This window comes from Anabrus simplex, chromosome 7, assembly GCF_040414725.1.
Source record: "Anabrus simplex isolate iqAnaSimp1 chromosome 7, ASM4041472v1, whole genome shotgun sequence".
Lineage (NCBI taxonomy): Eukaryota > Metazoa > Arthropoda > Insecta > Orthoptera > Tettigoniidae > Anabrus > Anabrus simplex.
This window is the reverse complement of record NC_090271.1, coordinates 3,833,989-3,858,347: the sequence shown is the minus strand read 5'-3', so window position 1 is coordinate 3,858,347 and position 24,359 is coordinate 3,833,989. Positions and strand designations below refer to the sequence as shown.

Genomic DNA, 24,359 nt, shown 5'->3' with positions numbered 1-24,359 from the left:
ACTCTACGCTGATCTACGTTACTTTGGTGTTCATCGTGACCACGTGGAAGAGAACTTTGTCGTATTTGCAGACGTCCGTTCTGCCAAATTTAGTGGAAATTATTTACTAACTCTTATGGAGTAAAATTCATCTTAGAGAAGCCAAGTTAAGTGTAACTATCCAGAAGAACATTCAGTAATTCTGCGTGTGTGTGTGTGTGTGTGTGTGTGTGTGAATATCTTAACATTTGTCGTCTCGGTTACAGCTTACATGTCTGAACGCGACAGAAGTCATCCCGGAGATCGCAGTATATCAAGATGAATAATTCTTCAACAATCTACACCTCAACTTCATCGTGGGACGTCTACTGCCGTGTCTCCATGAGTTTCTAAAATGTGAGGCGTATCTGGTCAAGAGGAGGTGACTGACCGGGGAAATGCTGGAATGATTGACTACAACCTGGGATCGAACCTTATCTAAAACTTGAGTACCATTTAAAAATTTCTTTCTTTCTCATCTTTGTAAAACTAGAGGTCTTTCTTCTTTAAATCGTAGATCTATTAGTTTTGTTGTAGATAGAAGCATTTCGTTTTTCCATTTCTTGAGGTGTCATGGTAGTCAAGTTGCACATGTGTGACTGAAATTTTCGAACCTATTAGAGTAGATGTGTAGTCTGTCTTTGAGTGAGTTCCCATGCATATGAGTTAGAGATATCTAAAAATCACTGACCACGCAATACACTTTATTTATTTGCTTGTGATATTGAAATTAATCGGACTTGAATGTACGTGTACAATTTGTGAGATAGGGTCGAACCTAGTGTCATTTTGAGATCACTTGCATTCTTTAGGATCGAGTCATCTAATTTTACGATATTTCATGTGAATTGATAGATTTAATAATCACTTGAGTAATAATAAAATCAACTAAAGATCGGGTAAAAATGGAATTAAACGGTTGTGAGCTATAACTTATCTTAGATTCCTTATATGTGAGATTTAATGTGCTCTGTTCATGAAGTGTCTGGAATACGGCAAATCCTGCAGAATGTTAATTATGTAATTGTGTAATTGGAGATTTATTTGTGATGATTGACTTGTTCTTGTATCTTTGGGAGCACAGTGGAACTTATCGTAAGTGGAGCACGTGTTGTGTGTGTATTTCACGGATAGGGAATAATAATAATAATGCGATTGAGGCTCACAAACACGATAGTTGCAACTTGTAACCCACATGATGGTGGTGATTATGGATTTTATCGGAATCTTCAATTATATCTCTGAAATTTAGATGAATCTCCATCGTTGTGAGAAGAATATTTCGACCCAAGTGATATCCCTAATTTCGATCACTAGCCACTATTGACGAAAGAGTATATTCCGTACACGAATTTATCTTCTACTGAATGTTGACATGACCATGCCTAAAATTAAAGAATAAACTTATGAGGGCAGGATTCGCTGTAAATAATGTATATAAAAGTACGTGTTTCCTTGTATGAATGTAATGTAGTGTGTGTGTGTGTGTGTGTGTGTGTAAATATGAGTATTTTCCATGTCTGTTGATTATTTGATTTGATCTGGTCGTACGTCTATGGCGACATAGATTATGTTCATCGTTGTGTGCCACCTTTAGAAGTTATTTTTGCGCACCTTAAAGGAAAATTTAATTAATTTATGTTTAGGAAGACTAGAATAGGATTTTATTTTGTTGATTAATATGATTTAAAGGAAAGATCATCTCGTTAGTTTCGCAAAGGCAAGCGATTTGTAAATTATTATTTAATTAGCTCACACGTGGATAAGAAAATTTCCAACACATTCATATTTAAATTTCAAAATATTTTAAATTAATCTGAAAATATGAATGCTATGCAAATGTCAGAATTAAATTTTCACAAACGGCATAATTAACTTGAATTCTAGTAGTAATGAGTCACAGTAATTAATTGAAGAATAATTATTTCAAGTGTGAATTATAATTGCCATGTGGATAATTCAGTCGTGTGATGATAAAGGAACATGTTACACAAACAAGGTTAATGATTATTGCTAATAATAATAATAATAAATTAATTGTAAAATTCTGAAATTAATTTTGATTTTTACTAAAGCTTCTACTGGTGTAATTGACGAATATTATACACTTTAAATGTTGAGATTTATCAAAATTCAGCTTAAACCACATGTTGAGACTACTGTAAATTCATGGACCTTTAGTAACTTTTATTATGGAACCATAAGCGAGACAGCTGTCTAATAATTTTGTAAAACTTTTGTTTAAATCTTAAAACTCTTTCAGCTAAATATTTTAATTTTAAAGGCAGTAAAGGCCTAATTTTTCTTTGATTTTCATTCCAGAATACTAAGGCTGGAGGTCGAGAAATGTGTGTGATTCTCAAATATTGCGGAAGAAAAATATTATGAAAGTTCATTGTAAATCAAAAATCATCAAGGATACTTTTTTTGTTATGAAATGCTTATGTCAATAAATGTCTGAGTGTTGTTTTAAAAATGTTATTTGCCTGGTCATCAACCCCTTTACCCTTAAATCCCTCTAGAAAACGATAGCCATGAACGAACGGTCCACCTCGGGATCTCTCGCTCACTGGCTGGGCTTAGCTAGGCAATAATGGGGGCAACTAGATGGTGTATGTAAACAACAGTTTGGGTCTAAGCATGCCCCCAAGTTCAGTGTGTGAGTGAGAGCGTCACAAAATGGAACTCGACAAGCAGGAGCAACGATCGTATATTAAAATAGCAGTTCTCCGCTGCATAAATGCTGCCAATGCCATGCAGAGCTGCGGGAAGCATTAGGTATGCATGCCATGCCCTATAGAACAGTAGTGAGGTGGGTGGAGACGTTAAAACAGGGCAGAGTATCAACTGATATAGATGTTGATGCCAATTTGCCTTGCCCAGGCCGTCCAGTGTCCATGGACAAAGATGTACGGATAATGGTGATCAATCAGTGTTTACATGAGGACAGGTGCCGGACTCTAGCAGAATTGCAAGAACATACAGCAGTACCAGCAGCAACAATACGGCGCATTTTACACAAGGACATACAGATGCGTAAACTTTGTGCTACGTGGGTTCCACATCACTTAACTGAGGTACAGAAGTAGACTCCTTACGAAACATGTCGCATCAATCTGGACAGGTTTCAGCAAGAAGGACAAGCCATGTTGAATCGCATTATTGCTGTCGAGATGAAACATGGGCACGTGCTTATGAACCTGAACTGAACAGACAGTCAAGTGAATGGCGTTGTCAGAGGTCACCACGGAGACTCAAGGTTCGACGAAATCAGTCACCCAATAAGGTTATGGTAATCCTGGCATACAATGTTCAAGGCAATTCCTTTTTGTTGCATCAGTTGCGCCGCACAGTGCAAACCAAATGTCCAGATCTTTTGGCCAATGCCATAATCCTACACGATAACGCGACAGATCACACAGCAGCCATCATTCGCCATCGCTTACAATGGTGGGGATGGGAGGTTCTTCCACACCTGCCTTATTCGCCTGATCTGAGCCCATGTGACCATGATCTAATCCCCAAAGTCAAGAAGCCATTACGAGGACAGTGGCAACAAAGAGGACATCGTAAAAGCATTTCGGAGAGAGGTGTCGCGCGTTAGCAATACACATGCAGCGAATGGTATTCAGCGCCTGCCCCACCGCTGGTAACGCACAGTGAAAACCTTGGGTGATTATTTTGAAGGTCTGTATCCAGTGAAGACCTGTCTTTTGTATGTAGTCTTGTGTATTTGCTGTCTATACCATAACAAAACAATGGTTACCAATGTCCTGTGTTTTGTCACTTTCCAACGAGAATCTCCTGAAGTCAGAATTTGTCTTCAGGCACTATGCATAAGTACATGCCCTATATTTCCAAATGCATACAGTATATTAGATATCTCGTGTTGTCACCTTTTCGTGAGAAAAAAAATAGTTACCATGACTTATGACTCGACCCTCGTATTTTGAAAACTGGAGGATGTACGGATGAAACTAGTAAAACTATGTATTGATTAGGAGGAAGAATAAACAAAAGTAAGGGGGGACATCAGTGTCAGATATATAATGATAGCTACACTATTACACTTGTCGACAGGGGGACCTCATTGTCAGCCATATAATACTGATAGCTACACTGTTACACTTGTCGACAGGGGGACCTCAGTGTCAGCCATATAATACTGATAGCTACACTATTACACTTGTCGACAGGGGGACCTCAGTGTCAGCCATATAATACTGATAGCTACACTATTACACTTGTCGACAGGGGGACCTCATTGTCAGCCATATAATACTGATAGCTACACTGTTACACTTGTCGACAGGGGGACCTCTTTGTCAGCCATATAATACTGATAGCTACACTATTACACTTGTCGACAGGGGGACCTCAGTGTCAGCCATATAATACTGATAGCTACACTATTACACTTGTCGACAGGGGGACCTCAGTGTCAGCCATATAATACTGATAGCTACACTATTACACTTGTCGATAGGGGGACCTCTTTGTCAGCCATATAATACTGATAGCTACACTATTCCACTTGTTGACAGGGGGACCTCAGTGTCAGCCATATAATACTGATAGCTACACTATTACACTTGTCGACAGGTGGATCTCAGTGTCAGCCATATAATACTGATAACTACACTACTGCACTTGTCAACAGGGGATCCTTAGTGTCAACCGTAAAGTACTGATTGCTACTCTACGACACTTGTCGGCAGGGGGACCTAAGTCATAATCATCATCATCATCATCATAATTTCTTCGCTCCAGCAAGCCGGGTGCGGTTGTGTGCGAGCCTGCAGTTTGTTCTATGCATCCACAGATGCTGCTCATATATGCGACACCAGTTCGCATCTCTAATTTCAAGGTCCTTCATTATCTGTTTTTCCCAAACATCACGAGGTCTTCCTCTTGGTCTCTTCCCAGGAACATTGTGGTAAAAGTATGTTCAAGGAGTCCTGTGAGGGTTCATTCTTTTCGTGAGACCATACCATTTCAATCTCTTCACTTCTAGAGTCTCCAGCAAGCTGCTTTCCAATCCAAACTGTTGTCGGATATCTACATTCCTTATTTTATCCATTTTTGTTTTTTGTAGACAAGAACGGAGAAATTTCATTTCTGTTGCCTGTAGACGACTCTTTGTTGGTCCAGTAAGTGTTGCTGCTTCCAGGCAATATGTCAGTATAGGTACTAGATATATTTTGTACAAGTTGATCTGGGAAACTAACGGAAATGTTTCATCCCAAAGTATTTGACGTACAGCGTGATAGAATTTGGAAGCTTTCTGTATTCTGTTACTAATCTCTTGATGTATGATATTGTCTGATGACAGAACACTACCTAAATACTGGAAGTTGTCTACAATATCCATCTCCTCATCTCCAATTCTTAGATGAACAGTTGGAGAGTTTCTACTTATCATCAAGCCAACTGTCTTAGTTTTGCTGATTTTGAGACTAAAGGTTGTAAAAGCTTCATGCCAGAGATCTAGTCTAGTTTGTACTTCCGCTTCTGTCTTACCCCATAAGTTACCATTATATCATCAGCAAAAACCAGGGCATTAGTTGTTGGATCCTTTCTCTTAGCTGCTTTTAAAACTTCATCCATTATGATTATGAAGAGAAGTGGTGTAAGACAACTTCCTTGCTGGACTCCACTCTTCATTTCAAACCAACCTGACGTTCCATCCTGAACCTGGACACAACACTTGGTGTCATCATATAATCGTTGTACTCGTGCTATGATGTCATTGGGCACTGGTGTTTATAAAAGTAGGAAAGATCACAATATGAAGATAAAGTTGGAATTCAAGAGGACAAACTGGGGCAAATATTCGTTTATAGGAAGGGGAGTTAGGGATTGGAATAACTTACCAAGGGAGATGTTCAATAAATTTCCAATTTCTTTGAAATCATTTAGGAAAAGGCTAGGAAAGCAACAGAGGGAATCTGCCACCTGGGCGACTGCCCTTAATGCAGATTAGTATTGATTGATTGATTGATTGATTTGATTTCTTATGTCTCACACATTCTCATATATGCCTGCGTGGTACATGGTCAAATGCTTTCTCGATGTCCAGAAAAACAGTTATGTGTTTTACCTTTCTCCCAATACTTCTCATGGAGCATTCTGGTGGCAAAAATAAGGTCTGTAGTTGATCTATGATCTAAATCCAAGTTGTGACAGCAGAGTTATACCTCTGTAGTTGGTACATTTCTTTCTATCACCTTTTTTCAACAATGGGATGATGACTCCTTGCTTCCAGTCTTTGGGTATTACATTCTCTTTCCAGATTCTATTTAGTACCCTGTACATCCACTGTTGTCCTACCTCTCCTAGTGCTTTCAACATCTCAACACTCATTTCATCTGATCCAGTTGATTTGTTGTTTTTCAGCTTAGATATTGCTGTCTCTACTTCCAACATCGGGCGAGTTGGCCGTGCGCGTAGAGGCGCGCGGCTGTGAGCTTGCATCCGGGAGATAGTAGGTTCGAATCCAACTATCGGCAGCCCTGAAGATGGTTTTCCGTGGTTTCCCATTTTCACACCAGGCAAATGCTGGGGCTGTATCTTAATTAAGGCCACGACCGTTTCCTTCCAACTCCTAGGCCTTTCCTATCCCATCGTCGCCATAAGACCTATCTGTGTCGGTGCGACGTAAAGCCCCTAGCAAAAAAAAAAAAATCTACTTCCAACCATGTCAGACTAGTGGTATTTGTGTTGCCAAAATCATAAGGTTCGTCGTCTAATGGGGTGACATTTTCATAATAGTTCAGCAAAGTTTCAAAGTGCCTTTGGAACCCCTGTAACATTTTGGTCTTATCCCATCACCTCACCATTAGGAAGTTCTACAGATTGGATAGATTCATTTTGACTTCTTCTATTCTTAACAGTACTGTATAACAGTTTTTTATTTTCATCCTGTGTTATTTTGGTAGCCAGATCTTCCTTGCATTTCTGCTTTTCAGCTACAATCAACTGTTTGACGTGTAATTTTCTCTTTCTGTAAAGTGACAGCTTCTCCTGTATTTCATGTTGACTTCCCCGCGTTCTTGCTTGATACAAGGATCTTCTTGCACGGTTTCTGTCGTTGATAGCCTTATTAATATAATCATTCCACCGGGCAGTTTCTTTAGGTTTTCTTATTTGACTCTGTCGTCCACATACTTTTTCTGCTGTACCAACCACAACCTTCTTTAGAGTATCCCATTCTTCATCTACCAATTTGAGTTCTTCTCTTGGCAACAACCTGTGGACACCTTCCCTGAATTCTTCCTTTACACTTGGCTCGGTTAGTTGCCAAGTTTTTATTTTTGGGACTCTTTTGTTACAGACTTTGGGAGGTCTTTTCTCTGCAATTATTGCAACCAACAGTCCATGGTCTCCACCAAGGTCTTCACTTGGAACGACCTTAACATCATTGACATTTTTCCATACATTTTGATCTATCAGAATATAATCTATTACTGTACCTATTTTATCATCCCAGCTATATCTTGTGATTTTATGGGAGTCTCTTTTCTTGAACCAAGTGTTACTCACTATCAGGTTGTTTCCCATGCATAGATCTAGCATATATTCTCCCTCTTCATTTCTGTTTCCTATTCCATAAGGGCCCAGTATGTATTCGTATCCTGTTCGTTGTGAGCCAACTTGTGAATTAAATCAAATCAAATCAAATCAAAATCCCTTTATTTGCAAATGAGGTGTCTACCTCGGTGGCAAATGGTACACTAAAATACATTATTGTCAAGCACTAAATATTAAATTAACAAGAGAAGAAAATTTTTCCTATAATACAATATTATACAATTTACGCTAACAATGTTTTCTATTAAACACACAGCTCATCCTTAATAAATTTATATTGTTTACAAAATTCTACTTATAATATATCCTGTCCTACTTACAAATATAGTCAACTGATATACAGTATGTGGAATTACTTCAAATGATACTATACAACTGGTATAACATTAATATTTACATTGCATTTATTTATTTATTTATTTTTTTTTTTTTTACCCGTTCTGGATCCTAAGTAGCATAACGACCTGCTGCGTCTTAACCAGAGCCCCTTTTGCCACCACTTTTCAGAGTTCCTGAAGGGCCTTCACAGCTACCGTAGCGGTCCCAGGGCCCTCGAAGTCCCCACTGTACTTCACCCCTACAGGCAGTCCCCTACTTTGGCTGTCCAAACTCCTTAGACCAGGGGATGGAATTAATTTATTCACACACATTTTTTTATATACAATAACCTGCACTGGTCGAACGCCCTCTAACATTTCATTTATTTTCTCTGTTGCTGTTTATTCTCTTCTTGAATATCTGTACAGATTTTGGAAAAGGATCAAACACTACCCCTGGTAAACTGTTCCACTCCTTCACACCCTTCCCAATGAATGAAAATTTACCCCAATCGCTTCTGCTAAAATTCCTTCTAATTTTATATTTGTGGTCAGTCCTGCCGATATAATTATTTTCCAACTGAAGCCTCTCACGGATATCTCCCCATGCTTCTTCTCCTGTATAGGCTCTATATAATCCTGTAAGTCTAGTTTTCTCCCTTCTCTTACTTAAAGTTTCCCACCCAAGTTCCTTTAACATTTCTGATACACTACTCTTTCTCCTGAAATCCCCTGTTACAAATCTTGCTGCTTTCCTCTGCACACTATCTATTTCTTTTATTAGGTATTCTTGGTGAGGATCCCAAACACTGTTTGCATATTCCAATAATGGACGAACCATACTCAAGTAACTTTTTTCTTTTAATTCTTTGTTGCATCCTTTAAGTAGCCTCATTATGACATGTAATGATTTGTATGCTTTCCCAACAATGTCATCAATATGACCCTTCCAGTGCAAATTACTTTCAAATCTCACACCTAAGTATTTGCACTTGCCATCTTTTGGGATAACTACCTCATCCAAAGTATATTCAAATTCAGTTTTAAAGCTCCTGTTTGTAAAAGTTGTAACAGTTGATTTGCCTCCATTAACCTTCATATTATTTTCTTCAACCCATTGTTGGATACTTTCAAGGTCCCTTTGTAATTCTGAACAATCCTCAATGTTGTTTATTTCTCTATAAACAATTATGTCATCTGCATACAATCTTATTTTTGATGTTATATTGTTCCCTAAATCATTTGCGTATATTAAGAAAAGTAACGGACCGATTATACTACCCTGTGCAATTCCCTTCCAAACTTTCTCTTCCTGAGATACATTATTTCCTACTTTGACTTTCTGAACCCTTGAATTTAGAAATGCTTTTATCCAACGTGTAACCCTTACGTCCAATCCTATTCCCTCCAATTTCTTTAATAATATTCCATGTTCCACTCTATCAAAGGCTTTGGAAAGATCTATGGCTATGCAATCTAACTGGCCTCCTGAATCCAACTGATCTGATATGTCCTGCTGAAATCCCACCAGTTGTGCCTCACAAGAAAATTTCTTTCTAAATCCATACTGGCTCCTCATGAACCAATTTTTATCATCACATATCCCTCTGATGTACTTCGATATTAAACTCTCCAGAATTTTACAAACTATACTGGTCAGGCTGATTGGTCTGTAGTTCTCTGGTTTCCTTTTATCACCCTTTCCTTTATAAATTGGTATTATTATAGATTCCTTCCATTCCTTTGGTATTACACTATTATTTATGACATAGTCAAAGAGAAATTTTAAATAAGGCACTATGTACCACCCCATTGTCTTTAATACCTCCCCAGTAATTTGATCACTCCCTGCTGCTTTTCCTTGCTGAAGCAGTTGGATTTCTCTGAAAATATCTTCGTTTGTGAATGAGAAGCTTCTTGTTTCCCTCTGTCTCTCTCCCTCTCTATCTTCTGTTTCGGTTTCCAACTCTTGACAATCATCTACTGAATCTCTAAATTCCCTACTAAAGAGGTTTGCTTTCTCAGTATCTGTTAAATAGTGTTCACCCCCTTCTCCCACCATTGTAGGAATTTGGATTCCTTTTCCTTTTTGATTCCTGATATATGAATACAGCTTTTTCCATTTCCCTTTGTGGTCATTACTCTCTTGAAGTATGCCATTCATATAATTCTCTTTTGCTTCCTTTTTCACTCTATTCAGTTCCCTCATTAGCTGTTTTCTAGTTTCTCTACTCTCCCTACCCTCTTTGATTTTCCTGTTTACTATTCTACATTTTCTTTTTAATTTTCTTATTTCCCTTGTATAATAAACAGGGTCTGAGGTCATTTTACCCTTCTTAACAGGTACAAATCTCTTCTCTCCTTCCCAAATAATTCCTTTAAATTTAGCCCAAAGTGTATCCACGTTACTCCCTTCACTTATCCAACAACTGAATTGTGAGTTAAGGTAAGTCCCAAATTCATCAACTTTAGTTTTTCTGTACAATTTCTTGTCTTGTGTAACCCTCTTATTAAGTCTTTTTGGTACGAGTCCTACATCCATTATTACAGCCTTATGGTCTCCTATTCCTTCAATTACCTCAGTTTTATCAACAATTTCCCATGGTTTAACCAAGAATACATCTAGTAAGTTATTGAGACGAGTCGGTTCTTGTACTACTTGTGTAAATCCTCCCTCCCAAATTAACTTATTTGCCAGTTTCTGTTCATGGGCTTCACTTGCAGCTCCTTTCCATTCAACTTCAGGCAAATTTAGATCTCCCCCAATTATTACCATATCATTATTATTGTTTTTATGAGTATAATCTATTATTTTTTCAAAGATTTCCATGTCTCTTTCCTCTCTTCCAGGCCTGTATGTTCCTATAATTCCCACCTCCTTCATATTATCACAAACTAATTTTATCCCTAATATTTCATCCCTTTCATCGGTAAACCATTCATGTGAACAGTAAGTTTCCTTCACCAGAATAAACACCCCCCCTCCCTTTTTATCTCCTCGGTCTCTACGATAGACTGTGTACCCTTCTGGAAATACTTCTCTATTACCCACCCCTTCTTTCAACCACGATTCCACTCCTATCACCACATCAGTCTCATAAGATTCCATCAATGTACCGAATTTTAATTGTTTATTTACTACACTTTGACAGTTTACCAAGAGCAATCTCAGACCCCCTTCCTCCCTAAAACTTGACTGTTGCAATTGGGTAACTTGAAATTCCTTACTATCCTGAGTTTCTTTTTCTAGTTGACTGAGCCAGCTTGAAGTATAGCTGGCTCTTTCTGCTAGTTTTCCTGGTCAGTATTATAACTCAAGGGAGTTGCCTGTTTTACAGTACATATCTTAAGATTAATAAAATCTAGAACAATATTTCCTATCTTTCGTTTACCTGAATTGTTTAGATGGAGGCCATGTTTTGTATAAGAGTATCTCTCAAAACTGCTGCATTCAATAACCTGAGTATTCCGAAAATGTTTACAAATTTTAACAATATCTGTATTGACCTTGTCCACTTCAATGTTCACACACGAATCTCTACTCAAATCATGCCTGTGGGGCACGTTCACTACAAAAACGTTAGTGTGGGTCAGCTTCCCTAGTGTATGTTTAAGTTGTGATCTTACATTCTTGGCGTCGTCGCGAGCTACGTCGTTCGTCCCACCGATGATAAGCACTGCATCGCCGCTCCCGAAGTTCCTAGTTGCTGCTTCTACGTTTTCCACAACCCTGCTGATAGAAGCTCCTGGATATATTTCTCCGGTTGCTGCTATATTCTCGTCGTTAATCACTCCCGCAATTCCCCTTCCTTGGCTATCACCAAACACAGCTACCTTCGCTGATTTAGGCCTAACTGGGTCTTGAATCTGAATTCTAGGCCTAAATTTCAAACTCGGCACGGCAACGGATCGCGATGATTTGGTTTCACGCGCGCGATCACTTTCTTCCAGGATTAAATTATTTAGGGCAGAAAACCTATTTCTAATGTTTATTTCCGGAAATTCAGTTGTAGATTTCTTCTTAGCCGGCCATCCACGAACTACTTGACACCACGTGCTCGAGTTTGTTACTTGTACCGGTATATCACTCGAAGAATGGTCAGTCCCAAATTCTAGCGATCGCAGTCTTTCTTTTAATTCTTGATTTTCAACTTTAAGAGTCTCATTGTCCTTTTTTAGAATGTTTATAATTTCTAATGCACTTTTATATTCCTCATCGACTGTTTTCGGTGCTTCGTCAACGCCGTCCCCAACAACAACATTCCGAACACACTGCTCACAAATCCAGTCAACATTTTCATTAGTTTTTACGTCTCTAGGGCAATTTCCACACTTATAATGCCACCATCGATCACATGAATCACACAACATTCCATTTTTCACTAATTTTCGACATTTTCCGCACTTTTCGTCACATTTTACGGTTAATTTACTCGGAGAATAAAACACTACGTCGTCATTACCGGGCGCCATTTTGAAAAAAAAAAATTAAAATCACCCATTACAATTAGATTGTCATACTCAGTGTGTTCTTCCAAGTTATTAAGGAAGTTGGCCTTTTCCTCTTTTGAACATCCTACATGTGGAGCATGGACTTGGATCACATTGTACTTTTTCCCTCCTAAGTTCACAGATAACTTAATTATCCTTTCACTAACAAACTCGACTTCACTACAAGCATCTATGTCTTTATGTATTAAAAATCCTACTCCTTTCTTAGACTCTACTTCATTTCCAGACCAGTAGAGACTATAGTCCAATCTGATATTCATTTTCCCAGTTTTCTTCCACTTTGTTTCACTCAGGCCCATGATAAGAAGTTTCCTCCTTTCCATGAGGTCGACCAGCTCGTCAGTTTTGTTTGTCAATATCAGGATATTTAATGTTCCCACTCTGATACTTTGTCTTCGTTTGGTTTGTGTAGCTGGTGTAACATCGGGCTGTAAACCGTCATTTGCACCAAACTGACGTCATTGTGAATTCGTACATCCGAGGCTCGAATTATTATTGAAAGCAACTTCTTCCGTAATCCCTCTGTTGACCTGCTGAGCCTAACACAGACGGAGATTTTCTTTCAGGGTTTTCTCCCTTAGCCTTTGGTGTCCAGTCACCTCAACCTACAAGGCAGCAGGTTGTACTCATATTAGGGCTGCCTCTTCCACCATAACCACCGTACCGAAGTCCACCTCCGCTGTAGAAGTCATTGAGGTATTCACTCGTAACCATGAGCTGGGACTCTTAACAGATGTTACACACCGGGTCAGTGTGCGCTGGGACTCACACAGGCAGGGGCGCCACTCCCTGGGTAGGGCTCAATCTGAAAAGTGTCCCTACCTGCTACCCAAGGGGACCTAAGTGTCAGCTGTAAAGTACTGATTCCTACTCTACTACACTTGTCGATAGGGGAACATCAGTGCCAGCCATATAAAACTGATAGCTACACTACCACACTTGTCGACAGGGGGTCCTCAATGTCGGCCATATAATACTGATTGCTACTCTACTACACTTGTCGACAGGGGGACCTCAGTGTCAGCCGTATAATACTGATTGCTACTCTACTACACTTGTCAACAGGGGGACCTCAGTGTCAGCTGTAAAGTACTGATAGCTACACTACCAACTTGTCAACAGGGGGACCTCAGTGTCAGCCGTATAATACTGATTGCTACTCTACTACACTTGTCAACAGGGGACGTCAGTTTCGGCTATATAATACTGTTAGTTACACTACCACACTTTTTGACTGGAGACGTCCGTGTCGGCTATATAATACTGTTAGGTACACTACCACACTTGTCGATTGGAGACGTCCGTGTCGGCCATATAATACTGATAGCTACACTACCGCACTTTTCGAAGGGGGGACGTCACTGTCAGCCATTTGTAGCATGTTACGAGTGGTTATACTCAGTTTCAACGATGAGAGGTGGAAATACTAGAGTATTGTGGAACCACTAGAAGGGTGTATTTTGAACACTGATTGAACATTGTACTTGACAACTTGATTCTGAATGGCAGGCTACAATTAGTGATATATGTTTAGGATGTCCAGCTCGTCCATTTTCCTCTACAGCATGGGTTTTTCAATACTGTCATAGGCCTGTCAGAATACGAAGGCAGGCTAATTCCCGATCAAACTCATAAAAATTTTGTCAGTTTTTTAAAGTTTAAAGTAGAGTTGACAGTTGAGTTCATTGTGATGGGGCCACATTGGTATGGTCTCAGAATTCTGTGTGCCGGTAGTTTCATATGGTTTAATGTCAATGAAACTCATCTCAAACAGTACTATTTCTCGGTAGTTCGATTCTTGCAAGAACCCCCCTCCTTCCTTTTTTTTTTTTTGAAGCATATAATATCACTCTTGCAGTCTTTAGGAATCACTTCTCTTGACCTAAAAGTTGGATAGAAGCAGTGTCGTCTTGACACCAGAACAGTTCGGCCATGAGCCTTGTTTCAGTGGGCGTCTCTCAGGTGTGCTCTGAGATTGTCCTCCATTGGTGGCACTACTTGAGGATGAATACCGGCTTGCTTGATTTAGTTTGAGACCTCCGACAACTTTATCTTGATAGTACTAAGAGGTGGTACATGTTCGCTCTGTGCCATCACGTGTGTTGGCTGCCTTCTTCCCAATCCTAGCGCTTTTTCATCAGAAACCTTCAATGCTGTATTGTGACATTAACTCTTTTAGCCTGAGCTTTGTATTGGTCCACATAATTCGTCTTTTCCTCAAGAGAGTGAGTTGCATTTGTGATTTCTGTTATATATATTGATAGTGTACTTGGTTATATTAGTTTGAAGTGGGCCATCTCTAGACCTTGAGATTCGTTTATAAAGGACTGTAACCCCCTTTTAGAAATTAATGATGATTAGTAGTAGTGTGAGCAATGCTCCTGATGAACAAATAGAGGAAGTGCAAGGAGGTAACCGCGTTACACCTGACTACAGACCCGTGATGTTAATAAAATGTATTTAAAGTATTTCTTGATCTGCAGTTCATTTGTTTTCATGTATATTTAAATCTTTAATGCTCTTGTAAGTAAGAAATTTCTCATGTGAAGTGTCACTATAATCGCAGCCCTGCAGCAGTTTCAGTCCAAAAAGTACACAGGGCTAAAAGAACTTCTGATGGTCATTCTCCTTGTATCAGCAATCTAACAATTTCATTTAGACTATTCATCTTCTCTTCCAACTTCCGAGCATCATTGTAGTTTGTACTCTAGTCCTGCGTCCTCTGGTGGTGCAGATCTTATATGGCTTTGAATTTAAAACCATGAAGCAAATCCAGTCATTAATTGCAACCTATCTCCTGAAGTGGACAGCGCCCCGAGTTGGATTGGAAATCCCACTCCCGAAGTCCAGGTTTAACGTAGCTCTTTGATGAAGAGAGCGTAGGTACTTTCCAAGTTGTTCCTCATTCCCCCACCCCATCATGATTGATGTCCAGTCACATAGCTTGTTATTTCCTTTAAAGAGGCGTGTATTTGTTGCAGTTGAGACCTCTTTGTTTCAGCATGGAGCGGTCCAGCTAGTGTGAGAATGTCGACTGCAGTGGATACTCAACAAGACCTGACAGTGGAGAAAGGTAATACATTGCTGCTTTAGTCCTAAGATAAATGTCGCAGTTAATGCACATTTGCAACATGGTGAATAAACGGTGGTTACATGTCTTCTCACGTGTGCTTGAGTCTGTGACCTGGAAGCTTTAATCAAATGAATATGTAGCTTAGCCTAAATTGCATTCGTCTAAATCAGTGTCTTCTTTGTGTTGGGATTTTGTTTTCCGCCAGTGTATATTTAACATCTGAGCGAATTGGCCCTGCGGTTAGGCTTGCTGTGTTCGAATCCTGTTGTCGGCATCACTGAAGATGGTTTTACATTGTTTCCCATTTTCACACAAGGAAAATGCTGGGCAGTACCATAAGGCCAAGGCCGCTTCCTTCGTCGTCATTGCTCGCCTAAAATGTGCAACGTTAAACCACCTGCCCGAGCCTAGGTAAACCGTCTTCCTCAGTTCACCTCCATTCAGCTCACACACTTCTCAATAAATGGAGAAAACATGAAAAACGTGGGTACTTATTTATTTAGGATCATTTCAACCTTCTATGGGTTACGATTACACAACTTCCTTGACTGATGATGTTCTTTCTTTTTACGCCAATACTCCTTCATTCTCTAGCTTGCTTTTGCTCGTTCCCATTCCGAGAACACCTTTCTTGTTCTCTTGGGTTTCTCTACAAACAGATCCGTCACCTCCACAATTTTCCTTCTGAACTCTGTTCTGTTTGTAATATCTCTCTCCTCAATGCCACATTTTTTAAAGATCCTGATGAACTTGGTACTTGAGTCTTTCTTCTTTCCTCGAGGAGCTCTTCTCAGGTGTCCATAGAAAGTCAGTTGCCTTTTTCTTATCAAGGTTGAAATGTTTTTGCATTTTTCGTATGGCTCTTGATTTGATCTCAAACGGAAGGTAAACTCATTTCCTGTTGCTCCCTTGGGTCCCAGAATTTTCCTTAGAAATTTACGCTCTTTCTTTTCTATTTTGGTAATCCCCTTTCTGGCAGTTGTCTCTGCTTCATAGAGACATTCAGGTTTCACCACGATATTATAGTGTCTGAGTTTGACTTTATAGGAGAGGGTAAGTTTCCTGGCATAGTCTGAATGCAGTCTCCATCTTCTTTGCTCTTTATTTGATACCTAACTTCTCGTTGTTGTTAGGAGTCAGAATCTCCACTAGATATTTGAATTTGTGGACTCACTTTATGTCACCATACTTGGTCTTCATTGTCCATGTTGGTTCTTTGGGATCTACCACCTGTGACAATAAAGTTCGATGAATAGTCCTGTACCATCAACATAGACACGACAGTGACCTTACTTTCTTTCGAAATAGTCCCCTCCCATAACTATGCACTGCTGAGATCGGCGATGCATGTCCTGGAAACTTTGCAGGAAGGCTTCCCTTGGGTTGGTGTTCAAAAGCCTCGTCACATTTCGTTGGATGTGAGGAATATCGTCAAATCTCTATCAAAAAAGGTGGTGAACATCGTTTTGATGCATGACTTTTTGGCTCTGACCTTTTTCCGGCAAGGGAATCCCGGAGAACGCCATTCCATGCTTTGCTGTTTTGTTTCAGGGTCATACCTGAGACACTAAGTTTCACCCACAGTGACAATACAGTTCAAGAAATTTGGTGACGCATCCGCCGTTTCGACAAAATCCTGTGAAGTCTCTAAACGTGCCTGCTTCTGATTGTCAGTCAAGTGATGTGGCACAAGACGAGAACACGTTTTCCTCTTCCCTATCTTCTGGGTAATGATTTGTCCCACGGGTTCATGGTTAGTCTGCAGTTCATCCGCTATCATGTGCACAGTTAATCGCTGATCGTTCGTGATTAATGTCCTCACCTTCTCAGTGTTTTCGTCACTGATGGCGCTCGCCGGTCTTCCGCTTCGGGGGTTGTCAGAAACACTTTCCCGGCCTCCTTTAAATGGGCGAACCACTCGTACACACACTTCAAGGACAGTGCTTGATCTTCATGAATACATATCAGCATCGCATGCGTTTCTTTTGGCGTCTTGCCAAGTTTAAAACAAAACTGTACATTGATCTTTTGGTCATTCATGTTCCTGTTCGCAGTTCAGAACCAATGCACTAAACATGCACTGAATTAAACAGGTCTTACACAGCACACACACGATGCTCAACTGAACAACGTTGGGAGCAGGTGGTCAAAACCTGTTGCTACGAAGGTGCAGCGTTGCGTGTCGCCAGTGTTGCTGTATCAACCGTTCTGACTTCATTCACTGAACTTTGTTGATACAGGTTGTATGTTCATGTACTTAGCTTCCTCAAAGGATATTTGAAGGCCTGCTTTTTCTGCTATTTCTTACAAAACCTCAATCTGTGTAGTGACAGACTCTAGATTTTCAGCAAAGAACACTTAAGTCGTCTGCAAATGCAAGACATTCAAATTTAATTCCAGCCTTTTTGTTTCCTATCTTGATTTCATTCGGGATATTTTTCCGACTCATTTCTTTCTGCCATTCCCTTATCACCTCCTCCAAGACACAGTTGAAAAGGACTCGCACCTGTCTTGATTTCAAATGGTTCTGATAGCTCTCCAAGGAATTTTACTTGTGACCAGGTGTTTGTTAATGTCTGTTATATTATATTAGTTGTTTTGTCATCAATTCAAAATTCTTTCAGCACTTTTATTAATGTGTCCCTGTCGACAGAGTCATATGCCTTTTTGAAATCTACAAATGTCATAATTACCTTCTTGTCTGCTGCTAAAGTTTCAGTTTTGATTGATTTTGATTGATGGTAAATATCTGCTCTGCACAGGACCGTTCTTTCCTAAATCCTGTTTGGTGTTCCCCCAACTCTTGATCTATGTGATTCTCTATTCTGTTCTGGAGTGCTTTTGATAATATTTCATATGCGACTGACAGGAGTGATATGCCTCTATAGTTGTTAACATTAGTTTTGTCTCCTTTTTTATGTAATGGGTGAATGAAACCATACTTCCATTCATCTGGTATCTTTTCAGTTTCCCAAATCTTTTGGAAGAGTCTCACTAAGCTTTGTCGCCTGAGTATTTTAGAAGTTCGCCACAATTGAATCTTTATCGGACGTTTTGTTGATTTTGAGGTTCTTAATGATTTCTTTTATTTCCCCTTTGTCTGGTGGGACTGAGTCGAAAAGTTTGGACTGAGGCTCTTGGAAGGACATTCCTTTCTTTGGAGGTTCACAGTTCAGTAATACAGGGTGTTACAAAAAGAATGTACGTACTTCGAATGCATGTATTTATTAAACTGTAAGACATACAAATATGAAACTTTACACACATATTTACGAACCTCTCAAGTTCAGATTACAGATGTTCAATATGGCCTCCATCAGCGTCGCAAACAATATCACATCGATACTCAAATTCCTCCTATACTCTGGCCAGCATGTCCTTCATCACTGATGTTATGGCAGTATGGATCCGGTTCTTCAACTCTTCCAGGTTCTGTGGGAGTGATGGTACATAAACGTCTTTAACGAAACCCCACAGGAAGAAGTCACAGGGTGTCAAATCCGGTGACCGTGGAGCCCAGCTGAGACATGGTAAGTTGCCAGCTCCTTGTGATGACCAGTCAAATGATTCAGTAAAGTTTCGTTCAGATATTCACGCACTTGGTGACTCCAGTGAAGGGGTGTTGAAAAATGAAGTTGTCTTCATGCAGCCTCGGAAATAACCAGTTTTGTAACATAGCAAGATACTGCTGACTGTTAACCGTGTTTCCATCAAAGAAGAATGGGCCGTAAACAGATGATCGGGATATCACACAAAACACATTGACTTTGGGCGAATCTCGTAAATGTTCAATGACTGCATGTGGGTTCTGTAAGCCCCTAATTCGAACATTGTGTTTGTTCACCTGACCACTAACATGGAAAGCCGCTTCATCACTGAACACGATGCGTTGTGCAAAAGTGTTATAATTGTCAATAGCCTCAAGAATCTCGTTACAAAATGCCACACGTTTGCTTTTTTTATCAGAACGCAGAGCTTGTAACAGCTGTAACTTGTACGGCTTCATCACCAACCGACGTCTCAAAACGCGCCAAATTTTTGTTGTAGGCAGTTGTAACTCCCAACTGGCACCACAAGTTGATTTTGAAGGACTACGTTGGAAAGCAGTTTCAATTCGCTTTACAATGGCAAAAAATGAAAGTATCCTCCTATTCAATACATCATATATTCCGTCATTAGACGGAGTAAACAAGTTCAGACATGTTTCGGCTCGTTTGAGCCATCTTCAGTGAAAAAATTAGGGGGGTTGGAATAATTTACATATTATGAGTTGAAAAAATGCTAAAAAACATAATGAAAGCGCAAATGAAAAAACAAACAAAAGAGAGCCTAGACGGAAACAAAATAGCACAAATATACAATATTTACATCAATATGCAGAGCAAATAAAAAAATAAAAAATGTAAAAATGTAAATATTGTATATTTGTGCTATTTTGTTTCTGTCTAGGCTCTCTTTTGTTTGTTTTTTCATTTGCGCTTTCATTATGTTTTTTAGCATTTTTTCAACTCATAATATGTAAATTATTCCAACCCCCCTAATTTTTTCACTGAAGATGGCTCAAACGAGCCGAAACATGTCTGAACTTGTTTACTCCGTCTAATGACGGAATATATGATGTATTGAATAGGGGGATACTTTCATTTTTCGCCATTGTAAAGTGAAAACCGTCAATACGGAATGATTCAATATCTTGTAATAGTTTCAATTCGTGCAACATTTTTTTCAGGAACATGAGGGTGGCCTGGACTCCTTCCTTTACATACACATCCTGTATCTACAAACTGTCGATACCATGTGCGAATGTTCCACCCATTCAGAGGATCAGTTTGGTACCTCAATCTGAAACGTCTTTGCACTGTAATCACGGAATTGCACTTCGCAAACTCGAGAACACAAAATGATTTCTGCTGCGGAGTAGCCATTTTAAACATATGACGGTTACCAAGCAAAACAGAAGACAACTGGCATCCAGCGGCTAGACTATGTATTCGTTTCTCCAATAGCCGAGCCGAGGCGCAGCGATCAATAGTTTGGACAAAATATACTTTGTAATACGTATATTCTTTTTGAAACACCCTGTACTTTAAAGTATTTGGCTTAATGTTCACAATTTTGTTTGTTGTTCAGAATCAATTTACCGGAATCATTCTTGAAGCAGATAGTGGGTGGAGAATATTTTCTAAGTTTTGATTTGCAGGTCTTATAGAAGTTTCTTCTGTTGCTCTTAAAGTTTTCTTCAATATCCCTTAATTGGTCTCTTTCGAATTTTCGTTTGGCGTTTCTGAAAACTTTGGCCATCAATTTCCTTTGAGTTCTGAACCCATCAGAATTCTGTTTGGTGGAGTACCATATATTCCATGCCTCAGACAGTTTCTTTAGAGCAGCTTCACACTCATCATTCCACCAAGGATGCTTTTTCCTTTTAGCAAGAAATATTGTATGTTTTGCAGCTTCTTGGATTTTTCAAGCCATTTCATCCCATTTATATGTGTTCAGTAAGTCCAGTTCTTTCTGGTAGTTTTCTATTAGATCTTTGTTTATTTTCAGTTTTTCATTTCTGTATTTTTGCATCCTGAAAGTTTTCTTCTTGGCGTTGTTAGGAATGGCCGGCCCCATGGTGTAGGGGTAGCGTGCCTGCCTCTTACCTGGAGGTCCCGGGTTCGATTCCTGGCCAGGTCAGGGATTTTTACCTGGACCTGAGGGCTGGTTTGTGGTCCACCCAGCCTACGTGATAAGAATTGAGGAGCTATCTGATGGTGAGATGGCGGCCCCGGTCTAGAAAGCCAAGAATAACGGCCAAGAGGACACCTCGTAATCAGCAGACCTTGGGGCTGAGCAGCAGTTGCTTGGTAGGCCAAGGCCCTTGAAGGGCTGTAGTACCATGGGGTTTGGGTTGTTAGGAATGAATTTCATTTTGATCCTAGTCAGATAGTGGTCTGAATCGAAGTTTGCTCCTCATTGTACACCTGTTATGTTATGTGACCCTTTCAGACTGATTCTTATGATTCTGTCAGCTTCTGCTTCGAACGCTAGCGCTGTACTGCATTCGGGGAGCCGCGGTGACGAATGAACGTACCATTTCCACTTCTATTATAACGTCTAAATTCTAACCTCATTGTTTGAGAAGCCTTTCTCGTGGACAGTCGAGATTTTCTTCTGAAGACTCAGAGCAAAGTTCTCTGCGAAACGTAAAAAATTCCACCTTATTTTCTTGACATGGCATAAGCCCAAAAGTGTATATATATATAAAATAAGAGTTTTGTCTGTACATCGCTCAGAATTTTTAAAAAAATATGGTATTTATGTATCGTTCATGTCCACAGTAACAAGGAAATGCACTTTTTACTTTTCCGTAATTTCTGTCTCTGTCTGTCTGTCTGTCTGTCTGTCTGTCTGTCTGTCTGTCTGTCTGTCTGTCTGTGCGTGCATGCATCACTTGAAAACGGATGAAGAGAATTTAATGAAAATCAGTATGTAAAGTCGGGGGATGAGCCACTACAATCTAGGCTATAAATCATTTTATTCACGCTGAGTGAAATGGTAGTGTAGGGGAAGGCCTAAAATTCAATTCTCAAATATTTATATTATAAGTAGTCCTATCGATAAATACTACATAACTAAAGTTACATAGAATTAAATTTACGATTATTTATGTCTTACACATTTTTACCATCCCAGCTATGATAACACTGTTATTCATGAATTTCGATTTTTGTTGCTAAGTCCACATCAACCCCGAGCCATGAGAAAATGGGTGAACAGAATTTAATGAAAATCGGTATATAGAGTCGGGGAAGGAGAAACTGTAGTCTAAGCTATAAACAATTTTACTGACCCTGGGTGAAATGGTAGTTTAGGGGTAGGCGCCTGAAATTTAATTTTGAAATACCAGTACCTTCGTTATTGGTCCTACAGAAATGTACTACATAACAAAAGTTATAGAGAATACAATTTCCGATCATTTATGTTTTATTCAGTTTTACCGTACCGACTATGGTAAGAGTAGTATTTCGGAAGAAAACTAAATGCAAAGGCCTACAATATCAAAAGCGGATGACATTGATCAACAATAACATTACATTGACCATTGTTGGTTGTGATGTTCTTTGCTTCTTATGGTGCCCTCAACTCCGATAGGTGGGATTACTGTTGCGTACCGAGTATAATAGCCTGACTGAATATTGGTGGGAAAGAGCTGAGGAGTTAGAAAACTTTTTTCTTTAGCATGCCATTCCTCTGGTTCATACATTGTTTGATACTGCTGGTACGTATCACACTGGTTCATCATAGTATTTCAGCTATTCGCTCCCTAATCTGACGCACTGTTTTGAATAAGCAATGTGCATATTTTGCAGAGGCTCACTTAGTAATAGTAGTATAACCTGTTCTAGAATTACAATTTAGGCATATTCCAAATTATAGCATTAGAATTCACTAAATAATGCAAAATTCAACCCTGAAAAGACCTGTTACTTAAGAAAAGCATTTGCCTTTTCACTTTTATTAAATTCTACATTCATTTTATTCCAAATTAGTAGTGAAGAGGGGTTTTCTCCTCTGGCTTGAAGGAAAAAATTGCCTCCTAGTCAGATAGATTTTCCCGCCACCAGTGTAGTGAAATGAGATTTTCCAACTCATCGGGTACTCCTAGGAAAGAGATGAGTAAAAAGGTATAGATTTGCCCTGGGATTCCCCACTATTCGACCCTTCCCCCCCCCCCCCCCCCCCGGACAAAAAAAGACTATGAGTGTTCACGGACCACGGCTGTCTGTGGTTTGACCGTTCCAGCTCTGGAACTTTGGACTGTTAGATCAGCAGCGTAGTACTGTTCGTTAAAAGTGAGAAAATGCGTGGTTTTTCATTTGATCGAGTATTTCATATTGCTTTTAATCGCGTCATTACTACTGACATAATTGTAATGACCTATGTTCATTTCACTTGGCAAAACTACTAAGTCAGTCTTTCTGAGGATGTAAAAAGCAGGTGGAGAGTGAATGTCTGCCATTATAATGAAAACTCCCCAACCTGATTGTGACTGATGGTAGGTAAGCAGACCTACCATTACAATGAAAATTCCCTAACCCAGTCTTCATATGAGAAAAGACGTTTGGTGACTTCCCCGTCACGTTTCTAGAGTAACATTGCCCTGCAATATAATACAATCTCGCTCACAAGGTGTACACTACTTAACCTAGAATTTGGTATACAATATAGAATTCCGTTGCGAAGCACAGGTACATCAGCTAGTCATATCTATAATTTCATGTAATATTTCAATGGAATGAATTGATTTTTGCCTATTATGGGAACGTATTTCTGTCATCTGCAAAGGCCAGACAGTTCTTACAAAATTGTACAAAACTACTTTAATCCTCCTAGTCAGTACTGTATATTTTTTACGTCCAATTAAGACATGTTTCGACCCGGCATTGGGTCATCCTCAGTAAGACATGTATGATGCATTAAAAACATAGGAAACATACAAAATGAAATGTTAGTTAACAAGTTTTTTAAAAGGCATGATGAACGTTATAAAACTGTGAAATGTTGATCATTAAAACAGTTTGAGCTGGAAGTCTTTCTGTTTCAATGCTTTTTGTTGTCCTTTAGTTGGTTCAAACTGGTATCTATATACTGTTGGCTTAGTTTTTGTGTTCCGACATGGGCTGATACTGTACCGTCTGATTTTAGTATTACGTGGCCCGCTTGTATCACCTGTGTTCTCTGATTATGGAGTCTAGCCCTTGACAATGAGATTCATAGTCTGTAAAAGTAAAGGCCAGACAGTTCAAGTGAATTCTATCTATAAGTAGTCTGCCGGGGGTTAGTCCTTTAATTTCCTTTTC

The 24,359-nt window shown here is 39.4% G+C and overlaps 1 protein-coding gene across 2 annotated transcripts in view; it reads left to right on the top strand.

Moving 5' to 3' along the window:
• Positions 1-24,359, top strand: part of mRpS2 (mitochondrial ribosomal protein S2) — a 65,960-nt gene that overhangs the window by 28,939 nt on the left and 12,662 nt on the right. Inside the window, exon 2 of one of the 2 annotated variants that reach the window (XM_067151010.2) lies at positions 15,439-15,510. The exons of the other annotated variant lie outside the window; for it this stretch is intronic. Coding sequence (XP_067007111.1) covers positions 15,439-15,510 — 72 coding nt within the window. The remainder of the gene's footprint in view (positions 1-15,438; positions 15,511-24,359) is intronic. 2 annotated transcript variants of the gene reach the window in all.